This window comes from Oryctolagus cuniculus, chromosome 11, assembly GCF_964237555.1.
Source record: "Oryctolagus cuniculus chromosome 11, mOryCun1.1, whole genome shotgun sequence".
NCBI lineage: Eukaryota > Metazoa > Chordata > Mammalia > Lagomorpha > Leporidae > Oryctolagus > Oryctolagus cuniculus.
The window spans coordinates 111,169,460-111,188,922 of record NC_091442.1 but is presented as its reverse complement, the minus strand read 5'-3'; the positions used below and the strand labels follow the sequence as shown (position 1 = coordinate 111,188,922).

The 19,463-nt window shown below is 54.1% G+C and overlaps 1 protein-coding gene across 5 annotated transcripts in view; it reads left to right on the top strand.

Moving 5' to 3' along the window:
- LARGE1 (LARGE xylosyl- and glucuronyltransferase 1) overlaps positions 1-19,463 on the top strand; it is a 565,741-nt gene that overhangs the window by 502,870 nt on the left and 43,408 nt on the right. For all 5 annotated transcript variants that reach the window (XM_051846591.2, XM_051846590.2, XM_051846588.2 and 2 more), the window contains one exon: positions 6,092-6,247. In XM_051846591.2, coding sequence (XP_051702551.1) covers positions 6,092-6,247 — 156 coding nt within the window. The remainder of the gene's footprint in view (positions 1-6,091; positions 6,248-19,463) is intronic.

Sequence of the window (19,463 nt, the reverse complement as noted above, 5' to 3'; positions counted from 1 at the left end):
GAACATCTGTTTTATGTTATCTGCTAGTGACACCTCCCTCGCTGCTGTGTGACTCTGGCCAAGTCACTGTCCCACTCTGGGCCTTGGTTTCTCTGCATTAGAGTATAACCCGGCCTAGCGGGAGAAAATCACGGAGGTCCTCTCTTTGAAAGCATGGCTCATGCTCATAGTTTAAAGTGGGGGGTGACTTAACGCCTGCCTCTCCCTCGGAGCAGCAAGTTCCAGAAAGAGTCTTGAGGTCATGTTCACGTCTGCACTCACACGCCCTAGGTCAATGCCCGGCCCATCATCGGTGCTCATTCTTAACGTTTGCTGAATGAGTGCCTGACACAGGAGACAAAAACAGTTAGGGCAAGAGACCCCTACTTTTCTATTAGGCCTGGACCTTTAACTAGCCTAGTGACCCTGGGCAGGTTGGAGCCTTGGATCTCTCATCTGAAAAATGCGGATAAGGAGAGAAAACCACCTTGCCAGATTGTTCTGTGGATTAAATATGATTATGGTTGTAGAGAGGGCATACTGACACGAGGAGATACGTGTATACACACACACACCATACATATATGTGGGCACACACACACACACACAGCTATTCTGACCTAATACTAAAGGGTCATGGGCATCAGAGGAACGGCAGGCCAGCACAAGGCAGTGGACTACTGTATGGCCCAGTGATTAAAAACTCAGGTGCAAAAGGTAAATCTGTATATACCTTATTCAACCGTCAACAGGCTTACCTATCAGAGAGCAGCTGAATTGCAGAGGCTTTTCCAAACCCTCTTAGCTTGTTAGAAACCCCGTCATCCTCTCCCCCTACCTTCCTTGAACCCTTGCTGCTACCCCAGCATTTACCTGCAGTCAATGCATAAACCCAGATCACGAGACAGGTGCACAACAGAACGAGCCATGATGGGCTAAGAGAATGTGTAGGGTGGGTGGCGGGCACCGGGAAACCCAGATCCTAGTCCCAACGCTGACCCTGCACCAGCTCACACTGTCCCCTGTAAAATGTGCCAGACACGGGTTAGTCAAGAACTTCAGATTAGGGCTTTGAGCTGACTTCAGGTCTCAACCCCGGCACTTACTAGCCGTGAGGTGTGGGTTAGTCCTGTACGGTCTCCACAGAGTGGACTGCGAGACTCCGATTCATTTGTCTCCAAAGAGCCCGGCAGAGCCGTGCAGTGTACCTTGCCCCGTGTTGTCTAGGGCCCCCTGTATAGACAGCCACTTATTTCCACTAAGTCTAAGCGTCTCTGTGCTGAGGAGTCAGGCGGATCCCCATCCGCGTTCCTGCTGGCTCAGCGCTTGGCACGCACCACCCTCTTTCGCAAGGAAGACAGGATCCTTGCAGAGTGTGAGTGACAGTGGCCCACATGCAATTATTTTAATGCACAGCCCAGGATTTTTTGTTTCAGGTGGGTGTGTTCTCAGGACAGCCTTCCCTTTCTCATGCCCTTCGAACGGCACAGGGGAAAGAATCACATCCTGCAAACTCACCCTTGCAAACAGCAGCATCACACAGGCTCCTTCCAAGCAGGCCTGCGGTTCCTCTCTGAAGGCCGGGCGCCTGCCTCCTGCCGCGGGGGATGCCGCGGAGCCCTAGCTGGGCTGTGCCACTGAGACCCTGACCTGGCAGCACAGGGCTGGGCCTAGGTGTAGCCCTCTCGCCTCTTTGTCAGGCTTACTGCCCCCCGTCCACTTGAGGATGCTGAGGCTCCCAAGGGAGGACTGAGTTGCCCAAGGACGCACACAGCCAGTGAAGGGCGCAGCTGGAATCCAGCCACGGCTGCTCTGTTGAGGCTGCTGGCTCCGCTCCAGCTGCCGTTCCACTACTGGCTGTGAGACGTCGGCGGGGGCTGTGGTTCGGGTCACACAGGGTCTTGCTCCCCCCACTGCTGCGAGAGAGAGAGTTGGATTGGGAGACCGGTGTTGAGCGGGTTCCAGGGAGAATTGTCACTGCTCATTCCCCCACCAGGAGACAGGGTGCTGCACATCTTTCTACATGGTAGGCCCTGGGGCCCCGGCAGAGTGAGGCTGAGAGAGGAGCTCTGCACACCCTGTTGCTTTTCTCGATGTCCTAGTCCATCTGGGCTGCTGTAACAAAGCGTCATAACCAGGTAAAACAGAAATGTACGTCTCCTCGTCTCCCCGCTAGGGAGCTGGGAAGTCAAAGGTCAAAGCACTGGAAGATTCTGTGCCCGTGAGGGCCCACTTGCTGGGTCACTGTGCCCTCGCATGGCTCAAGGGGGCCCTTGGTGCTCTGGGCATTTTTAAAAAATTTTTTTATTTATTTTTATTGTATTTAAAAGATAGAGAGGGGCCAGCACTGTGGTGTAGTGGGTTAAGCTGCCACCTCCAGTGCCAGCATCCCATATGGGCACTGGTTCAAGTCCCAGCTGCTCCACTTCTGATCCATCTCCCTGCTAATGTGCCTGGGAAAGCAGTGCAAGATGGCCCAGGTCTTGGGCTCCTGCACCCACATGGGAAACCTGGAAGAAGCTTCTGGTTCCTGGTTTTGGCCTGGCCCAGCTCCAGCCATTGTAGCCATTTGGGGAGTGAACAGGCAGATGGAAGGTTGGTCTCTCTCTCTCCCTCCTCTCCCTCCTTCCCTCTCTGCCTCTGCCTCTCTTCTGTAGCTCTGCTTTTCAAGTAAAATAAATAAATCTTTTTTTAAGATTTTTAAGATTTTTTTTAAGATTTATTTATTTATTTGAAAGAGTTACACAGAGAGAGGAGAGGCAGAGAGAGAGAGGGAGAGGGAGAGGGAGAGAGAGAGAGAGAGAGAGAGAGAGAGAGAGAGGTCTTCCATCTGCTGGTTCACTCCCCAGATGGCCGCAATGGCCGGAGCTGCACCGATCCAAAGCCAGGAGCCAGGAGCTTCCTCCAGGTCTCCCTTGTAGGTGTAGGGGCCCAAGGATTTGGGCCATCTACCACTGCTTTCCCACGCCATAGCAGAAAGCTGGATGGGAAGTGGAGCAGCTGGGACTTGAACCAGCGTACCCATATGGGATTCCCGCGCTTCAGGCCAGGACGTTAACCCACTGCGCCACAGTGCCGGCCCCAAATAAATAAATCTTAAAAAGAAAAAAAAGGTCGAGAGACATCGACAGAGGGATCATCTACCCGCTTGAGCCATCTGTGTGCTGCCTCCCAAGTTGTGCATCAGCAGCAGGAAGTGGAACTGGAAGCAGAGTGCGTCTCAGACCTGGGACGCAGGCATCCCAAGTGGCATCTTGACCACTGTGCAAGTGATTTTTTTTTTTTTTATTTTTGACAGGCAGAGTGGACAGTGAGAGAGAGAGACAGAGAGAGAAAGGTCTTCCTTTGCCGTTGGTTCACCCTCTAATGGCCGCCGCTGCAGCCGGCGCACCGCGCTGATCCGATGGCAGGAGCCAGGATCCAGGTGCTTTTCCTGGTCTCCCATTGGGTGCAGGGCCCAAGCACCTGGGCCATCCTCCACTGCACTCCCTGGCCACAGCAGAGAGCTGGCCTGGAAGAGGGGCAACCGGGACAGAATCCGGCGCCCCAACCGGGACTAGAACCCGGTGTGCCAGCGCCGCAAGGTGGAGGATTAGCCTATTGAGCCACGGCGCTGGCCCGCAAGTGATTTTTTTTTTTAATAAGATCCCTCACCCCATTCAGGAGGGCTCTGCCCCCTTCACCTGATCACCCGCAAGGCCCCGCCTCCCAGTACCTTCCCTGCATTAGACTTGTGTTCCCATCCCCACAGCAGGGGGCAGTGAGAGTGTTAGGATCAGAGAGCATGTGAAAAAGAAAGTTCCGGAACCCTGGCTTCTCCTGTGCTGTTATGTGGGCTCAGCTTGCACTTGCCCCCATCTGCTGCAGGGACCACTCCTGGCCTTGGGCACTCATCCTCTGCAGGCCCTGCCTTGGCGGCAGGCGCTGTGGCATAGCAGGTTAAGCCACCGCCTGTGACACCAGCATCCCATGTGGGTGCCCGTTTGTGTCCGGCTGCCCCGCTTCCAATCTAGCTCCCTGCTGTGACAGCCCAGCTGACGGGACCATCTGTCAGTCACCTGTGCCTTTTGTGAACATCTGCAAAACTTCTGCCCATACAGGGCCCTGAACACTGACCTCAGGTTCAAGGGACTCGGGAGCCAGGCCTCCAGGCCATCAGGGTTCCAAGCCTGCTTCTTTCTGCCCACTGTCTGCGAATCACAGAGTCTGTGCCTCCATTTTCCCGTCTGGAAAATGGGGCTGATAATAGTGCTTCCCCTATGGACTTGTTACCAGTGGTAAATAAATACACATTATTTATTAGTAATAGTTCTTCTGTGGTCATAATTAAGGATTCTTCACTCTGATCATGAGTAGTACTCAATATTAAAGAACTGGAGTCCTAAGAATAGATCTTAGCAAATACTGAGATAATCACTCATTTTCCCCGGATCTTCTTTTTCCACGCCTGTCTTCTCTCCAGACACATCAGACACTGTGTCCCCAAGGCCTCAGCTCTCAGCTGGGAATGACAGCTGGCTCATGAATGGCATTTCTGCTTTCAGCTTTGCCTCTCTCACCCCTCCCATATGCCCCCTCCATGACCAGCAGCCTGAGCTTAATACACCCCAGGGCCTGCCCCATGCATTAGGAACATGGGCCTCGTGGGCCACAGCCTCGCCCTGGCTTAGTGCTCCAGTGCCCTGTGCTCCAGCTGCAACACTTGCCTTCACACCTCTCCCCTCTGCCCCGGGCCCTGTCTCCCCAGGATCTCCTGCCCACCTGTGAGCCCTGGCACGGGCGTCCCCTGGGACCCTCCTCTGCGCATTCCAGAGCTACCGTCTCTCCCTGATCCTCCTGCTGTGATTACTGTAGTCACTGCTTGTGGATACCCCCTCCACGCTGCCCCTGAGCAAGCCATGGCCAGGCCCCAGGGCCACCCGCCCCTGGTCATCTCCCAGCCCAGTATACTGTGGGTGCTAAATAGTAAAAGCCAGCATTTATTGAGCACTTATCATGGGCTCTACACTATTGATGTGTATTTCACGTATTAGCTTGTTTATTTTGCACAGCAGCTCCACGAGACAGTGTCACTCGGACTCCTGGCTGGAGAGAGAAACCATGCCAGCTGTTGAAACACAAAAATGTATCTTAAAAAATGAAAATTGGGGGCTGGATGTGGTGCCAGCATCCCGTATGGGCACTGGTTCATATTTCAGCTGCTGCACTTCCAATCCAGCTCCCTGCTAATGTGCCTGGGAAAGCAGCAGAGGATGGCCTAAGTGCTTGGGCCCCTCCATCCACGTGGGAGACCCAGATAAACCTTCTGGTTCCTGGAGTCAGCCTAGGCCAATGTTGGCCATTGTACCATTATTGCAGCCATTTGGGGAGTGATAGACGCTTCTCTCTCTCTCTCTCTCTCTCTCTCTCTCTCTCTCTCTCTCTCTGTGTGTGTGTCACTCTACCTTCTAAATAAATAAATCTTTAAAAAAAGATAATAGAAAATGACAGGAAATAGGAAGGAACCAGAGGGAAGATGGGGGTGAGGCCCAGCCCTCAGAGGCTGGTCGGGAGCCAGTTGCAGAGGCAGCAGCCGTGCAGAGACAGGAAGACGATGATGCTGGTTCTGAGTGCGGAGACACTGCACAGTGGGTGCAGCTGCTGCTCGGGGAAGGCAGTGCTCCTGCCGGGGCTAGGAAAGGGGACCAGGGTGCAGCTCCGCTCTCAGCAAGAGGCAGCAGCGGCGAGGAGCAGGTGTCTCCACCTCCTGCAGACTCCCGGCCCCAGCAGCTCCCAGGGAGCAGCCGGCCGAGCAGAGAGAGAGAAGTGGGGGGGCGCAGAGTCCTGGCCTCAGACTCAGCAAGCAGGTTAGGAGCCAAAGAGGGTAATTTAATACCTGGCACAGACGAGGAAGCAGGTACACTGATGTTAAGTGTCTTGCCCGAGATTAGGACCTCCTAGCGCAAGGTGCAGGTCTGAAACCAGGCGCCTGGTTTGTAGCCCTTGCTCTTGATCCTTCCTCCACAGATGTTGAGTGAGTGAGTGAGTGAGTGAGTGAGTGAGCAGAGGCACAGGTAACCCGGGACGGTACCGGGTGCCCCCCTGCCTCCCTGCCGCCCTGTTGCCCTACCAGGTCATTCACTGGAACTCTCCCAAGAAGCTGCGGGTGAAGAACAAGCACGTGGAGTTCTTCCGCAACCTCTACCTGACCTTCCTGGAGTACGACGGCAACCTCCTGAGGCGGGAGCTGTTCGGCTGCCCCAGCGAAGCTGACGTCAACAGCGAAAACGTAAGTGGCTCGCGGGGCTGCCAGGCTGGGGACAGCTGTGTCTCCACTCGGCTGTTGAGGACCCCAGAGTGGGTCAGGCTCCAGGCAGGACTGAGATGAACAAGACGCCATCCGTGGGTGCCCAGATGTGGGAGAAGATAACCCGTGTGCCGATGGATGGCTGCTGCGGGGGCTGGAAGGGCACCCTTAGCCCAGCACGGCTGAAATCAGAGGGGTTTCCAGGGCTGGCTAAGGTGCTGCTTGGGACACCACATCTCTATGGCAGTGCCTGGGTTTGAGTTTCTGTTCTACTTCTGAATCTAGCTCCCTGTAGGTGCACACCCTAGGAGGCAGCAGGTGATGGCTCAGGGACCTGGGTCCTTGCTCCCCACGTGGGAGACCCAGGTGGAGTTCCAAGCTCCTGGCTTTGGCCTGACCTCACCCAGCCCTGGTTTTGCTGTAGGTATTTGGGAAGTGAACCAGCAGGTGGAAGATCTCTCTCTCTCTCTTTCTCTTTCTCTTTCTCTCTGTCTCTGCCTTTCAGATAAAGAAGTTAAAAAAGCAATCATAATGAAAAGAAGTAAATTTGCAGGCAGGGGGAGCAGATCCAAGAGAGAAGCAGCTGATCCAGTGGCTCTCACAGCCAGGAGACCCCAGACTCATGGCATCTACATGGGAGACCCTGGGTTTTAGCCCAAGGCAGTGCAAGGGGTGGTACCAGAGGGGTGCTCACAAGTCACTGGATCCTTTAGGGGTCATCCTGGGGCCAGAGGTGTTAGGTGCACACTCCCAGGTCTACCTGTCAGCTGCTCTTCTTTCTGGTGCTTTGCTCCGTGTGTTTTTTTTCTATGATGTAGCTTATTTGATGCTCATTTAAAAAAAAAAAAAAAAAAGCCCCTTTTAGGATTGAAGAGGTTGAGGCACAAAGAGGTGAAGCAAGTGGCCTGTGGTCACACAAGGTGAGCAAGGAGCAGAGCAGAGCCTGGTTCTGGGCCGCACGGCTGCAGAGACGAGGCCCTGCGGCAGGCAGAGTCAGGCGTGCAGACCCAGGCTGACCTGGATTGGACTCTCACGCCTTCTCATTCATTCCTGTCTGTGTGACCTCAGGCAAGTCGCCCAGCCTCTCCATGCTAGGGCATCGCAACGTTTATAGGTGTGTGCTGGGAGGCAGGAGACGCTGCAGGTGAGGCACCCAGATCAGAGACCGCCGTACGTCGGGTGCTCGGGGAATGCTTCTCTCCCTGCTCTCTCCTTGACCCTGCGCATCAAACACGGGTGTAATGGGTGCATTCATTCCATCCGCAGGCCTTGGCTGAGAGCTTCCTGCTTACTCTGAGCGTGCATGGGTGAGAAAGGATTGAGGTCCCGGTTCTCGGGGTCCTTATATTCCAGTGGACGATGCTGTTAGGAAACGGGCAGCCTGTGGCAGCGGCTACCTAGGGATGGATTCATGAGCAGCTCCCGGGGTTTGAAGATCAGGGAGGATTTCTATGAGGAGGTGAAATCTCCTATGAGCGCAAAGAACAAGAAAGACCCAGCTGCAGAAGGGCTAAGGAAGTACGTTCCAGGTAGAGGATGCAGTTGGTGCAAAGGCCCTGGGGCAGGGAAGATTTGCTGTGAAGGACAGAAGGGTGGCCAGTGTGCCCAGGGGCTAGTGGGGCACAGCAGGCAGGAGCCAGGTTGATAGGAGACTATATGCAGGGGTGGAGTCCAAACTTTGATTTGTTAGGATTATTATGGTTTTATGCTTGTTCTGATGTCATGAGAGTTCTCTTAAGCTCCCAAGGGCACCAGAGGCACCTGTTGGAGGCCTGCAGGCATGCACCTACCCGGCCACATATCAGGATGATTCCAGCTGCCATGCCACCCAGCCTGCTGCTGTTCTGTCCCCAGTCACAGCAGAGTCCCTGCTAGCCCTGGCACCTCTGCGCCTCGCACTGGGCACCTCGCATTGTCCAGCTGTCTGCACCACCACTAAGCACTTGAACTCCGCAGAGGCCAGGAGGCACTTGGAGGTTCAACCAGCATGGTCCTCCTGGGCCTTGTCTGCCTCTTTGCTCAGTTCACGGCCTCAGTGTTCGAGTGTCCATTAGGCACTTTCTCCCAACGGCTCAGTGAACACTCTTCTCCTGTCTTTGCCCCGCTGTGGAGGGAGCTCAGCTGGAGAGGCGAGCAGGTGCAGCCGTCCGTGCACCACCCACAGCCACGAGTTCTGCCGCCTGCTGCTCGGCCTCGTGGGGCGCAGGCCTCCCTCTCTCCAGGACCCGTCCCCTGGGTGCACCACCGTGGGGAGGACGTCCTCAGTGGTCTGTCTCGGAATCCCCGGCAGCATCTTGCCAGGCAGCGTGTGGCACGCGGGCTTGAAATCAGAGCACAGCTCGGCCCCTACACCTTACATTGCACTCTGCAGCTCTTGGAGGTGCTGGGGAAAATGTCCATCCAGGACTGAGAGACAGGCCTCCTAGCCATCGTCCCAGCCTCCCTGCCCTGGACCGGCCTCCACAAGCCACACTCACTGCCCAGAGCGCCCAGTCCCCAGGTGTGTAACTAAAGGAACCCTTCCAGTCCCTGTCTGTGCCCCATACTGTTCCCATCAGTGCACCTGTGACTGTCCATCTTCTGTTAGATGCTTCCTGTGTTCATGCCTGGTTATTTTTCCCAAATGCAAGACCAAAACAGAAGAAGGTCTGGTTACGGACTTTGTGCTCTGTCTTCTGCGCTCCCCTCCCTGAGCACAGAACCAAGCTCGTAAGAAATATCTAGGGAACAAATGTGCAGTTAAGAGAGAGGGGTGAAGTACCAGGGAAAGGGTAGGGCATGGGAAGAAATGAAGAGTTAGAGAACACACCGAGTGTTTATGAGCCAGAGTGTGGCCACGAGAGGAATGGGGGAAAGAATGAAACGGATGGAAAAGGGCTGTGGCTGGAGCTTGGACCCAGATAAACCCTAGGAGTTTGGACTTTATTCTTTCAGCAGTAAGGAGTCACCAAACAGTCCCACTTGGTTTTGTCTGAGAGGCAGAGACAGAGGGACAGATAAACAGAGAAAGCAAAAGTCTCCATGCCCTGGATCCCTCTCCCAAAGCCTGCAGCAGCTACAGAGCTGAAGCCAGGTGTCAGGAACTCAACCCAGGGTTCCTGCACGGGTGGCAGGAAGCCAGGGCTTGAGTGCTTTCCATGGTCTGCACCAACAGGAAGCTGGAGGCAGGAGCCCGAGACAGGTGCTAAGCCCAGCCATGCCGACTTGGGATGTGGCCATCCCTCCTGGCAGGTTAACCCCTGGGCCCAGTGCATGCCCCCAGCCAAAGGGTTGTAATCATAATCAGACTTATGCTTGAGAACCATCAGTATAGAGAAGAGAGCAACAGGGGTAAGAAGGGAGGCAAGGAGACCAGCGTCCAGGTGATTGCCCCATCTCGGGCAAAAACACAGTCCTGGGGCTCTGCCCTTGAGCGGCACCCTGAGAACGGATTGTTTTGTGGCTGCTAGGAACAGGGGAGCAGCTGCAAATAGCACTCGTAAATCCAGACAACAGGCCCCTGCGCCCTGCTCCAGCAGGCGCCGCCCCTGGCAGGGCGGGCAGCCGTGGCAGGCACTGGGGCAAGCAGAGGTTGTGTGGACACAGCAGCTCTGCAGAGAGCTCCGCCACCCAGTCCTCCACAGCTTGTGCAGGAAACACAACGAGAGGGCAAGGGGACATCTGGGCTCCCAGGCCATTCACGCCGTGATGAGTGTGCACGTGGCAGTGGAATTGGAAGCAAGCAAGGCAGGAACATCATCGCTGGGCCGCAGAGCCCGGAGGGGAGCATGCTTTGAAGGCAGCGGCTAAGCCTGAAGACTCACTGTGCACCCAGCAGGTGTTCAGCAGAACAGTCGCCAGCCACAGGGGTGGGGACCCAGCGGGAGCCACTGCAGACTGAAGCCCAGCCATCGTGTTCGTCTTGCGAGAGGTGCAGATGAGCAGGGACAGTAATGCCTTTTAGTGCCAGGATGGTGGTGGCACTTTGGGAACACACTAGAAGGGTGTTTTCCGTGCCTAGGGTAGAGAAGGTATATCAGAGAAGGCTTCCTGGAGGAAGGGAGATTTAAAGGATGAGTAAGAGGAATGAGGGGGTCTGGAGGGTGCATTCACTGGGAGGGACAGAGCAGCAACAAGCCGTGGAGACCAGAGGGGACTATAGCCTGGTGCCTTCAGGGACTGTGGGGCTCAGATCCAAATGAAGGCAGCATGAGAAGTGAAAAGGGGCTGCGTTTGTTGATTTTGTATCGTCTGTGTTGCCCTAGCAAGGAGGTGCTGGTGCTGGTAACTGAATCCTTCTGTTTTCCATTACTACCGCGAACCTCTGGGGCTGTGGGTGACTTTGTAAAGGAGAGCGTTCGTGTCGCTCGCAGTTCTGGAGGTTCAAGGGCAGCGTGGCAGGTGCAGGTGACAGCACCAAGCTCGGGGGAATGTGTGCCAGGAGAGACCACATCTCAAGGCAGGGAGCAGAGGGCAATCCAGGATCCAGCTTGTACACTCCGAGTAAGTCATGCTCACGAGGACGAATGCAGGGCTGCAAGCCTGCCTTCATTCCTTAAGAGTGGCACCTGCAAGAGCAAAGATCTCCCGCCAGGCCCTACCTTTCAGAGGGTTCATTCGCCACCTGCTAGCCTCCCCACACTGGGGCCCAAGCTTCTAGCACGGGAGTCCGTGGGGACAATAGCACATGCTGACCACAGCAGTCAGAGTGTGGGCCGCCCCTACCCCCCGCCATTCATCTCCTACTCATTACTGTCACATGACCTCCAGGAAGTCGCAGCTCCTACTCATTGTCACATGACCTCCAGGAAGTCGAGGGAGTGTTCTGAGCCTTGGCTTTGCCATCTACTACATGGGGATGGTGATGCCTCTACCATGGTGTTTCACGGATGATTTAGGTGAGATCACCGAAGAAGAGGGGGTTGGCGCCTCAGAAACACAGCGCATATTGAAATGCTTTTCTTCACAGACCACAATACCCAGCCTGTGCTACAGAACCCATTGTTCTATGACTGGGTCTTGAGTCTTATTAACAATTCTGCAAGGAAGGCTCACTTCCAAATGTGTCTAAAACCGCTGTGAGGAGCTGTCACGTGTGCTGTTGGTCAAACAATCCCAGATTTTCCCATCAAGTTTAGGGTAGGAAGAGGAGGCTGTTTGGTTGGTCTCACTGCCAAAACCATAAAAATATGGGCTGGCACTGTGGCATAGCAGGTAAAGCCTCTGCCTGCACTGCCTGCATCCCATATGGGTGCCAGTTCAAGTCCCGGCTACTCCACTTCCGATCCAGCTCTCTGCCATGGCCTGGGAAAGCAGTGGAGGATGGCTCAAGTCCTTGGGCCCCTGCACCCACATGGGAGACTCAGAAGAAGCCCCTGGCTGGCTCTTGGCTTTGGTCTGGCTCAGCCCTAGCTATTTTAGCCATTTGGGAAGTGAACCAATGGATAGAAGATTCTCTCTCTCTCTCTCTCTCTCCAGCTCTGCCTTTCAAATAAATAAGTAAATCTTTTTAAAAAATTGTTTTAAGAATATGTACAGTCAGGGATTTGTCTCTTCAGCAATGCACCGAGAAGCCAGTGTCGTTTTCTTGGGGATAGACAGTTGGGTTTGGAAGAGAGCAGGCCCCACACTGATACAGGATGACAGTAGCTGATGAGACATGGCCACTTGTGTCCCACAGCTGGTCTGGGCATCCCTCCCTGGAACTAGTACGTTGACTTCTGTAATGCAAAGAGCATTCAGTATGCATTGCGTATTAATAGGGACTGAGGTGGGGATGGAGGCTAGAATTCGGTGCATTGGTGATTTTGTGCCTTCCATTCATCCACTTGGCTTAGCCAAGAAACCCTGGGACCCCACAGAACAGATGGAGACTCCTGGACATTCTCCACCCTGCTGTCCATCTAAAAACCCTCCTGCAGCATCCCTGGTGGGCTTGCATCTGCCCTCGACTGGGATGCTCCTGATGCCGGGGGGCTCACCACCCCTAAGGCATCTCACTCCATTGCTGGCAAGGTCCAGGTGCTGACCCATTCTAGTCCTCGTTGAGCCGAAGCCCTCCCCTCTGTGAGGAACCCACTGATCTTCGTCCTCTCCTCTGGGACAACAAATACTGAGGGCCCCTCCCTGCCCCGAAGGCCTGGCAGAGTGTGCAGAATGGTTGGAAGCAGCGTGTTACTCAGCAGCCCCCAGCGCTCGTAGCTAGTTTCTAGCTACGAGAAGCTCACCTTTTTTTTTTTTTTTTTTTTGGACAGGCAGAGTGGACAGTGAGAGAGACAGAGAAAAAGGTCTTCCTTTTGCCGTTGGTTGGTTCACTCTCCAATGGCCGCCGCGGCCAGTGCACTGCGGCCAGCGCACCGCGCCTATCCAAAGGCAGGAGCCAGGTGCTTCTCCTGGTCTCCCATGCGGGTGCAGGGCCCAAGCACTTGGGCCATCCTCCACTGCACTCCCTGGCCACAGCAGAAAGCTGGCCTGGAAGAGGGGCAACCAGGACAGAATCTGGCGCCCCGACCAGGACTAGAACCCGGTGTGCCAGCCCCGCAAGGCAGAGGATTAGCCTACTGAGCCGCAGTGCCAGCCGAGAAGCTCACCTTCTTAAATGCCAAACCACCCAGAGAGCTAGGTTTTAACCAATTTGGATGGGAATCTTGCTAAACTACATGCCCTCCTTTTAATAACCAAAGGATACTAAACTCAGTTTACCATTTTTGGTGACTGAGGGTGCATTGTGTAGGCTGCAGAGGGCGGGAGGTTGGCCGGAGGAGGAAGACACTGTTGGCCCTGGCAGGAAATGGCCTGAGACGATGTGCTGCTTGTTCTGACAGCTGTCACTTCCAGTTTGTCAGCGTCAGACCATCCCTGTCTGGGCTCGCCTCCTTGTTCATCCTGCCTATGGCAGCCAGAAAAAAAAAAAGGGCAGAAAAAAACCCAGTGAGTTAACATGTTTATGTTGAAAGCTGAATTATGAAACCTATCAAACATCCACAAAGTGCAAAAAAACAGACACCAGTGAGTCTGTGGATTTCTATGGAATTGGAAGTCAACAGGCAGTGCAGATTTGGAGCTTCCTAATCCCGTGCCCACAGCAGACCGTGCCGTACCACCCGCGACCAGCCCCTGGGGCGTCCGTACCAGTCTCCCGCCCGTGATGCGGGAACCGAGGCCTGCCGGGCATCCCTGTGCTGGCGTCCGGCGCTCTCGTCCCTCCTGCATCAACACAGCTCTTTGTGCCGCCATGCCAAGACCTTTCTCTGCTTTCCTCCAGCCTTTAGAGATTGGAGGTTTCCTGCAGGGAAAGAGTAGGGGAGGTGCAGCTTGAATCCTAGCCACAACAGGAGAGGGACATCGTGAGTCATGGTTCACAGCTAAGGAAACCAGAGCTCGAAGAGATGAGCTCCTTGCTGAAAGTCACGCAGGAGCTGCTACGTGGTGGGGCCAGGATGCGAAACCAGGCCCCCTGAACTCCAAGACGGGGCTGGGGAGCGTCCGGCCCACGGGCCCTGAGATGCCCACAAAATCGTTTGGTCTGGCCCTGCTAAGGCAACTTCAGGTGGGACTTGAAACTCAGTAACTCTACAGCAGGCTAATTTTTAAGTTGATAATTTTTTTTAAAGATTTGTTTATTTTACTTGAAAGTCAGAGTTACACAGAGAGAGAAGGAGAGGCAGAGAGAGAGGTCTTCCATCTGCTGGTTCACTCCCCAATTGGCCACAATGGCTGGAGCAGCGCTGATCCAAAGCCAGGAGCCAGGAGCTTTTTCTGGGTCTCTCATGTGGGTGCAGGGGCCCAAGGACTTGGGCCATCTTCTACTGCTTTCCCAGGCCATAGCAGAGAGCTGGATGGGAAGTGGAGCAGCTGGGACTTGAACTGGCGCCCATATGGGATGCTGGCACTGCAGGAGGCGGCTTTACCTGCTACATCACAGCGCCGGCCCCTAAGTTGATAATTTGGTATAACCTGTGAATGATGTTACAAACAACAGACAAACACTGAAACAACTCAGCAAGGATCTCGCCTCCCCACTGGATGTGGCTGCGTGTTTAGAAGTAACTGTGGCAGCCACAAGTGGTGCAGTGAGGCTCCTGGTTTTTCTCCTATAGCTTTTCTTTCTTTACAGAGAGAAAGGTCTTCCTTTTGCTGTTGGTTCACCCTCCAATGGCCGCCACGGCTGGCGCGCTGCAGCCGGCGCACCACACTGATCCGATGGCAGGAGCCAGGTACTTATCCTGGTCCCCTTTGGGGTGCAGGGCCCAAGTACTTGGGCCATCCTCCACTGCACTCCCTGGCCACAGCAGAGAGCTGGCCTGGAAGAGGGGCAACCGGGACAGAATCTAGTGCCCTGACCGGGACTAGAACCTGGTGTGCCGGTGCCGCGAGGTGGAGGATTAGCCTAGTGAGCCGCGGCGCCGGCCACATATAGCTTTTCATACCGCACATGCCAGCGTGCACCAGCTCCCTGGTGTGGAGGAGGAAAGGGCGGCTTGGGGGTCGAAGTCACGGAACGGTTGGTGGCAGAGCTGCAGGTGGTGTGGGGACCTGCTTCTCTGTGGGGTGGTCTTTCCATACCTACTGAAAACCCCTTTCCATCTCGAATTGCAATACCCACCCCCTCCCCCAGCATTCCCCACCTTCCAGGGCTCCTTCATTTTGCTCCACAACACTTATCATCAACCAGTATGTCCATGACCTGTGTATTTCGTTAATGATGTCTTTCCCCACTAGAATGGAAGCCTAGGGACTTTAGTGATTTTGATATATTTTTTAATTCATCAGCATATCTTTATGCTTATGAAAGGCAGCCTGCTACATGCCCAGTAGATTTTGTTGAACCAATGGCCCCTAACATGTCTTCCGCATGAAGCATCTGTGATGTACTGGAAAGATCCTTGTACTTACAATCAGAAATTGTGGTCCTGGACGAGATCTTTGAGCTTGCATGAAACTCAATTTTCCCACCTGAACAGCGATCACTAAATAAACCCAACCCCAGCCGTTTTAGGAGGGTTCAAGAGGCAAGAGGTTCAGGCATCCAGTGTGCGGGCAGTTCTCGTTAGGAGAAGAGCTTGTGTCGGATGCCTTTCCCTTCCTGCTGTTGGGAGATCCCCGCCTCACCTCTGAATGAAGAGGGCTTCCCAGCTCAAGGCCCTCGTGTTAGGGAGGTGACAGGCCGCCCACACCCACGCTGCCCGAGCCTCAGCCCGCTAAAAGAAAAAGGCAAGTGCATCACCATGGCTCAATTAGAAGTTAAAAATAAGACACACACAAGCAGATTCTATAAACACTGTATTGCATCACTCTGCACAGCAATGCCAGGGAACAGATGGCTCTGTGGAAACAGCTGTATCCCAGATAAACCCTAGAGAAAAACCAGAATGCATCCCTGCTCTCGTGTGCCAGCCACATGTCACCAACTCTTTAATCACACAGCAGGCAGCAGGGTTCAGGATGGACAGTGCCCACAGCCCCAAGACAGGCCATCCAAGGCCACTTTCCTTTGGCCTTCTGTGGGCGTGCCAAGCTCCAGGGCCTTAAGGGATCACAGTGTTGGCCTGGGAGACGAGGAAAGAGATGCAGGGAGGAGGAGTCACAGGGCCGTGAGAGTCAGTGGATGGACATCTGGGCCCCAGGCTCACCCTTGTGACCTGGCTGCCTGCTTCCTGTCCAGACCCAAGTAGCCCAGAGCCATCCTTTGCCCTCGTGGGCTCCAGTTGCAATCTGTGTGCCAGGGCCAGGGGCTCACTGAGCTTCATCATCCTGATCTCTCCTCCTTTGGGCTGAATCTTCCACAGATGAGTGGCCTGTCCTATTTATGCCGTAGATAAGAGAGCAGCTGTGGAATAAGACTATCTCATGTCAAAACTTTGGAACACCAGCTGTGGGACTTTAGACAGTCTACCTCATCTCCCTGTACCTTGATTTTTTCTCATCTATGAAATGAAAGATAGACTTAAGAAGCTAAATAAGTTCGGTTCATTTAGGAGCTTAGAACAATATGGCATGGAGCACATGCCCCCCCCCCCCAGATTAAGTTTTATTTGTGTTATGATTACACTGTGTTAAAATCCCCCACCTGGAGCTCTGCATGTCTTAGACTATAGGAACAAGTGCAGAAATTGGGGTTCATTCCCCACTCCTAGCACAGGGCTAGGCGTATAATAAGAGCCTATTAATTATGTGCAGTGTATGAATTGATACAGATACTTGGGAAAGGGGAGCCATGCCCTTTTCTTTATCTCTTCTGAGTCTAAGCTGAGGCTGTGCAGACCCTTGGAAAGTCTTTGCAGAACAGAATCAAATGCAGCTTCCCCTCTACCTACCACAAAAGAATAAACGTGGCTCATGGTTTGGTTTCCTTAGTGAAAAATGCTTTAGGAAACTTGATTAACACACACAGCAGGCAACCAGTGGACCTGTGATCTTTCTCTCCCTGTCTGTGTGGTTTAATAAAACTTCACTGTTGTATGGAAACCACAGGGAAGAGCCCTAATTAGACTTCAGGAGGCAAGAATGAGAGCCCCAGCTTCTTTGAGCAAATCCCTGGGGCCCTGGCTTCCTTATCTGTCAACTACAGGCAGTAAGGACAGCCCTGCTGATCTCCTTAGGTACTAGAGTGGGACAAATAAAATAGTGGGTATGAAAGCCACTGAAGGCCGGCGCCGCGGCTCACTAGGCTAATCCTCCGCCTTGCGGCGCCGGCACACCGGGTTCTAGTCCCTGTCGGGGCACCGGATTCTGTCCCAGTTGCCCCTCTTCCAGGCCAGCTCTCTGCTGTGGCCCGGGAGTGCAGTGGAGGACGGCCCAAGTACTTGGGCCCTGCACCCCATGGGAGACCAGGATAAGTACCTGGCTCCTGCCATCGGATCAGCGCGGTGCGCCGGCTGCAGCGCGCTGGCCGCAGCGGCCATTGGAGGGTGAACCAACGGCAAAGGAAGACCTTTCTGTCTCTCTCTCTCACTGTCCACTCTGCCTGTCAAAAAGAAAAAAAAAAAAGCCACTGAAAAGCAGAGGAGTGTCCCGGTGTGAACTGGTGTTCTTCAGTGTTACCCTCGAGATGTTTCTACCCATTGCTCCAAGGCATCAGTAGCAGGAATTTCACAAGATACAAACAGGTGGCCTCTGAGACTCGTCGTAGGCTCCGTGGTACTGCCTTTGTCGCTTAGGGTCCAGAAAGCTCGGGTGTGCCTGCTAGTTAAGCAGCACAAGGAGCTAGGCCATGGCTTCATAGGCTGGGTGGCTGCTATTCACATAAGCTCCAAATGGACACTCCTGATTGGTGAGTGGTTTTTCTCTGGACACCTTCCAGCCCGTGACTCTGCCCTGCTCAATGTCCTTGACTCCTCAACTGGAGTTTCTTACCCTGGCTCTCACCAAAGAAGAGAAAGCGAGGACTGCACCCAAATGAGGCTTGAAAGTGCTGCCTGGACGAGCCTCGGCCTGGCCAGATTCCCCAGGCTAGAGCTCAGCCACGGAGCTCCCCTTGGAAATCTGTGCACGGGGAGGGATTTCGAAAAGTTCATGGAAGATGCATCTCCTGAAAAAGCTGTGCATGGACTTCAGATTTGCAGCAAAATAGCAAAATACTTGTCTTTTGATTCCTTTTTTTTTTTTTTTTTAACAGGCAGAGTGGACAGTGAGAGAGAGAGACAGAGAGAAAGGTCTTCCTTTTGCCGTTGGTTCACCCTCCAATGGCCGCCGCGTCCAGTGTGCTGCAGCCGGCACACCACACTGATCCGAAGGCAGGAGCCAGGTACTTATCCTGGTCTCCCTTGCGGTGCAGGGCCCAAGCACTTGGGCCATCCTCCACTGCACTCCCTGGCCATAGCAGAGAGGTGGCCTGGAAGAGGGGCAACCAGGACAGAATCCGGCGCCCCGACCAGGACTAGAACCTGGTGTGCCGGTGCCACTAGGCGGAGGATTAGCCTATTGAGCCGCGGTGCCGGCCTTGATTCCATTTTTATATAAAGATTTTTAAAAGATATTTTATTTGTTTGCAAGGCAGAGTTAGAGAAAGAGAGAGAGAGAGAGAGAGAGAGCTATTCCACCCACTGATTCACCCCCAAATAGCTGCAATGGCCAGCGCTGGGCCAGACAAAAGCCAAGAGCCAGAAGCTTCCTCCATGTCTCCCATGGGGTGCAGGGCCCAAGCACTTGAGCCATCTTCTGCTGACTTCCCAGGCCACAGCAGAGCGCTGGATTGGAAGAAGCAGACGGGATTTGAAGTGGCACCCACATGAGATGCTGGCATTGCAGGTGGCAGCTTAACCCGCCACACCATGTTACCGGCCCCATGTAAAGTTTTTGAAGCACCCTTGAACCCCCTAGCTATGTGCCCAAGAAGAGAGGGGACTATGAGTATTGGTGCATGTAGGATGTCTCTGCCACCCTGGTAGGTACATGCACTCACTGCTCTATAGTGATGGGATGATCTAGCCTTAGAACTAGAAAGACTAGGCATTGCAGTGACTTAGTTATATATGGGAACTCTGTGGAAATACGTCTGGGTTTGAATCTCAGCTGCTCTCTTCACCCATTGCATAGCCTTGAACAAGTAGGTAAACCTTTCCAATGGCAGATGTCTTTTCGAAACGTGATTGATAGTGGTTCCTAACCAATGGCATGGGCAGGACAAAGTGCAAAGCTCTCCGCATGCTACATGGCCCAGTGGGTGTCTGCTCATTGGGAGTTGTTTTATGAACTTGTTATTTGACTCTTGGTCTTATCGTTGAGAGCCGTGACTTGCTCAAGGTTACGTAGAAAAATCAGTGCCAAGGAGACCACGTCTCAGCTTCCAGTTGTCCCCATAATCTCACTGTGGTCCTCTGCCTGTGAACCGAGGTCCCTTAGGCCGGAGCCCAGGGACGCACTTCCGCCCCGTCGGGGTCCTCAGGCATGACCAGCCATCATTTCCGCCAGCTCAGGGGTCAGCTGAGGTCGTCCTGGTGCGGGATGGGAGGATGAATGCAAACTGCTTGAAGGGCCATTTTCCCTGGAGTCCAAATCTTCCGGTGCCTCAGCTGGCTGCCCTAAGAAGCAATTTAGCAAATGCATTCCAGCTCTGGAGAAATCTGTCTTTTGTGTCTGCCGACTTGCTTTTCAGGAGCCCCCTGCTCCCGCCGTGGCTCATCCCGTCCCCCTCCCCAGGACAACAGCATTTGGCCCCTGTTGATGAAAGCTCTCCCTCCAGCCCGGTGTCTCCCCAGAGATATCCCCCAGGCCCTGG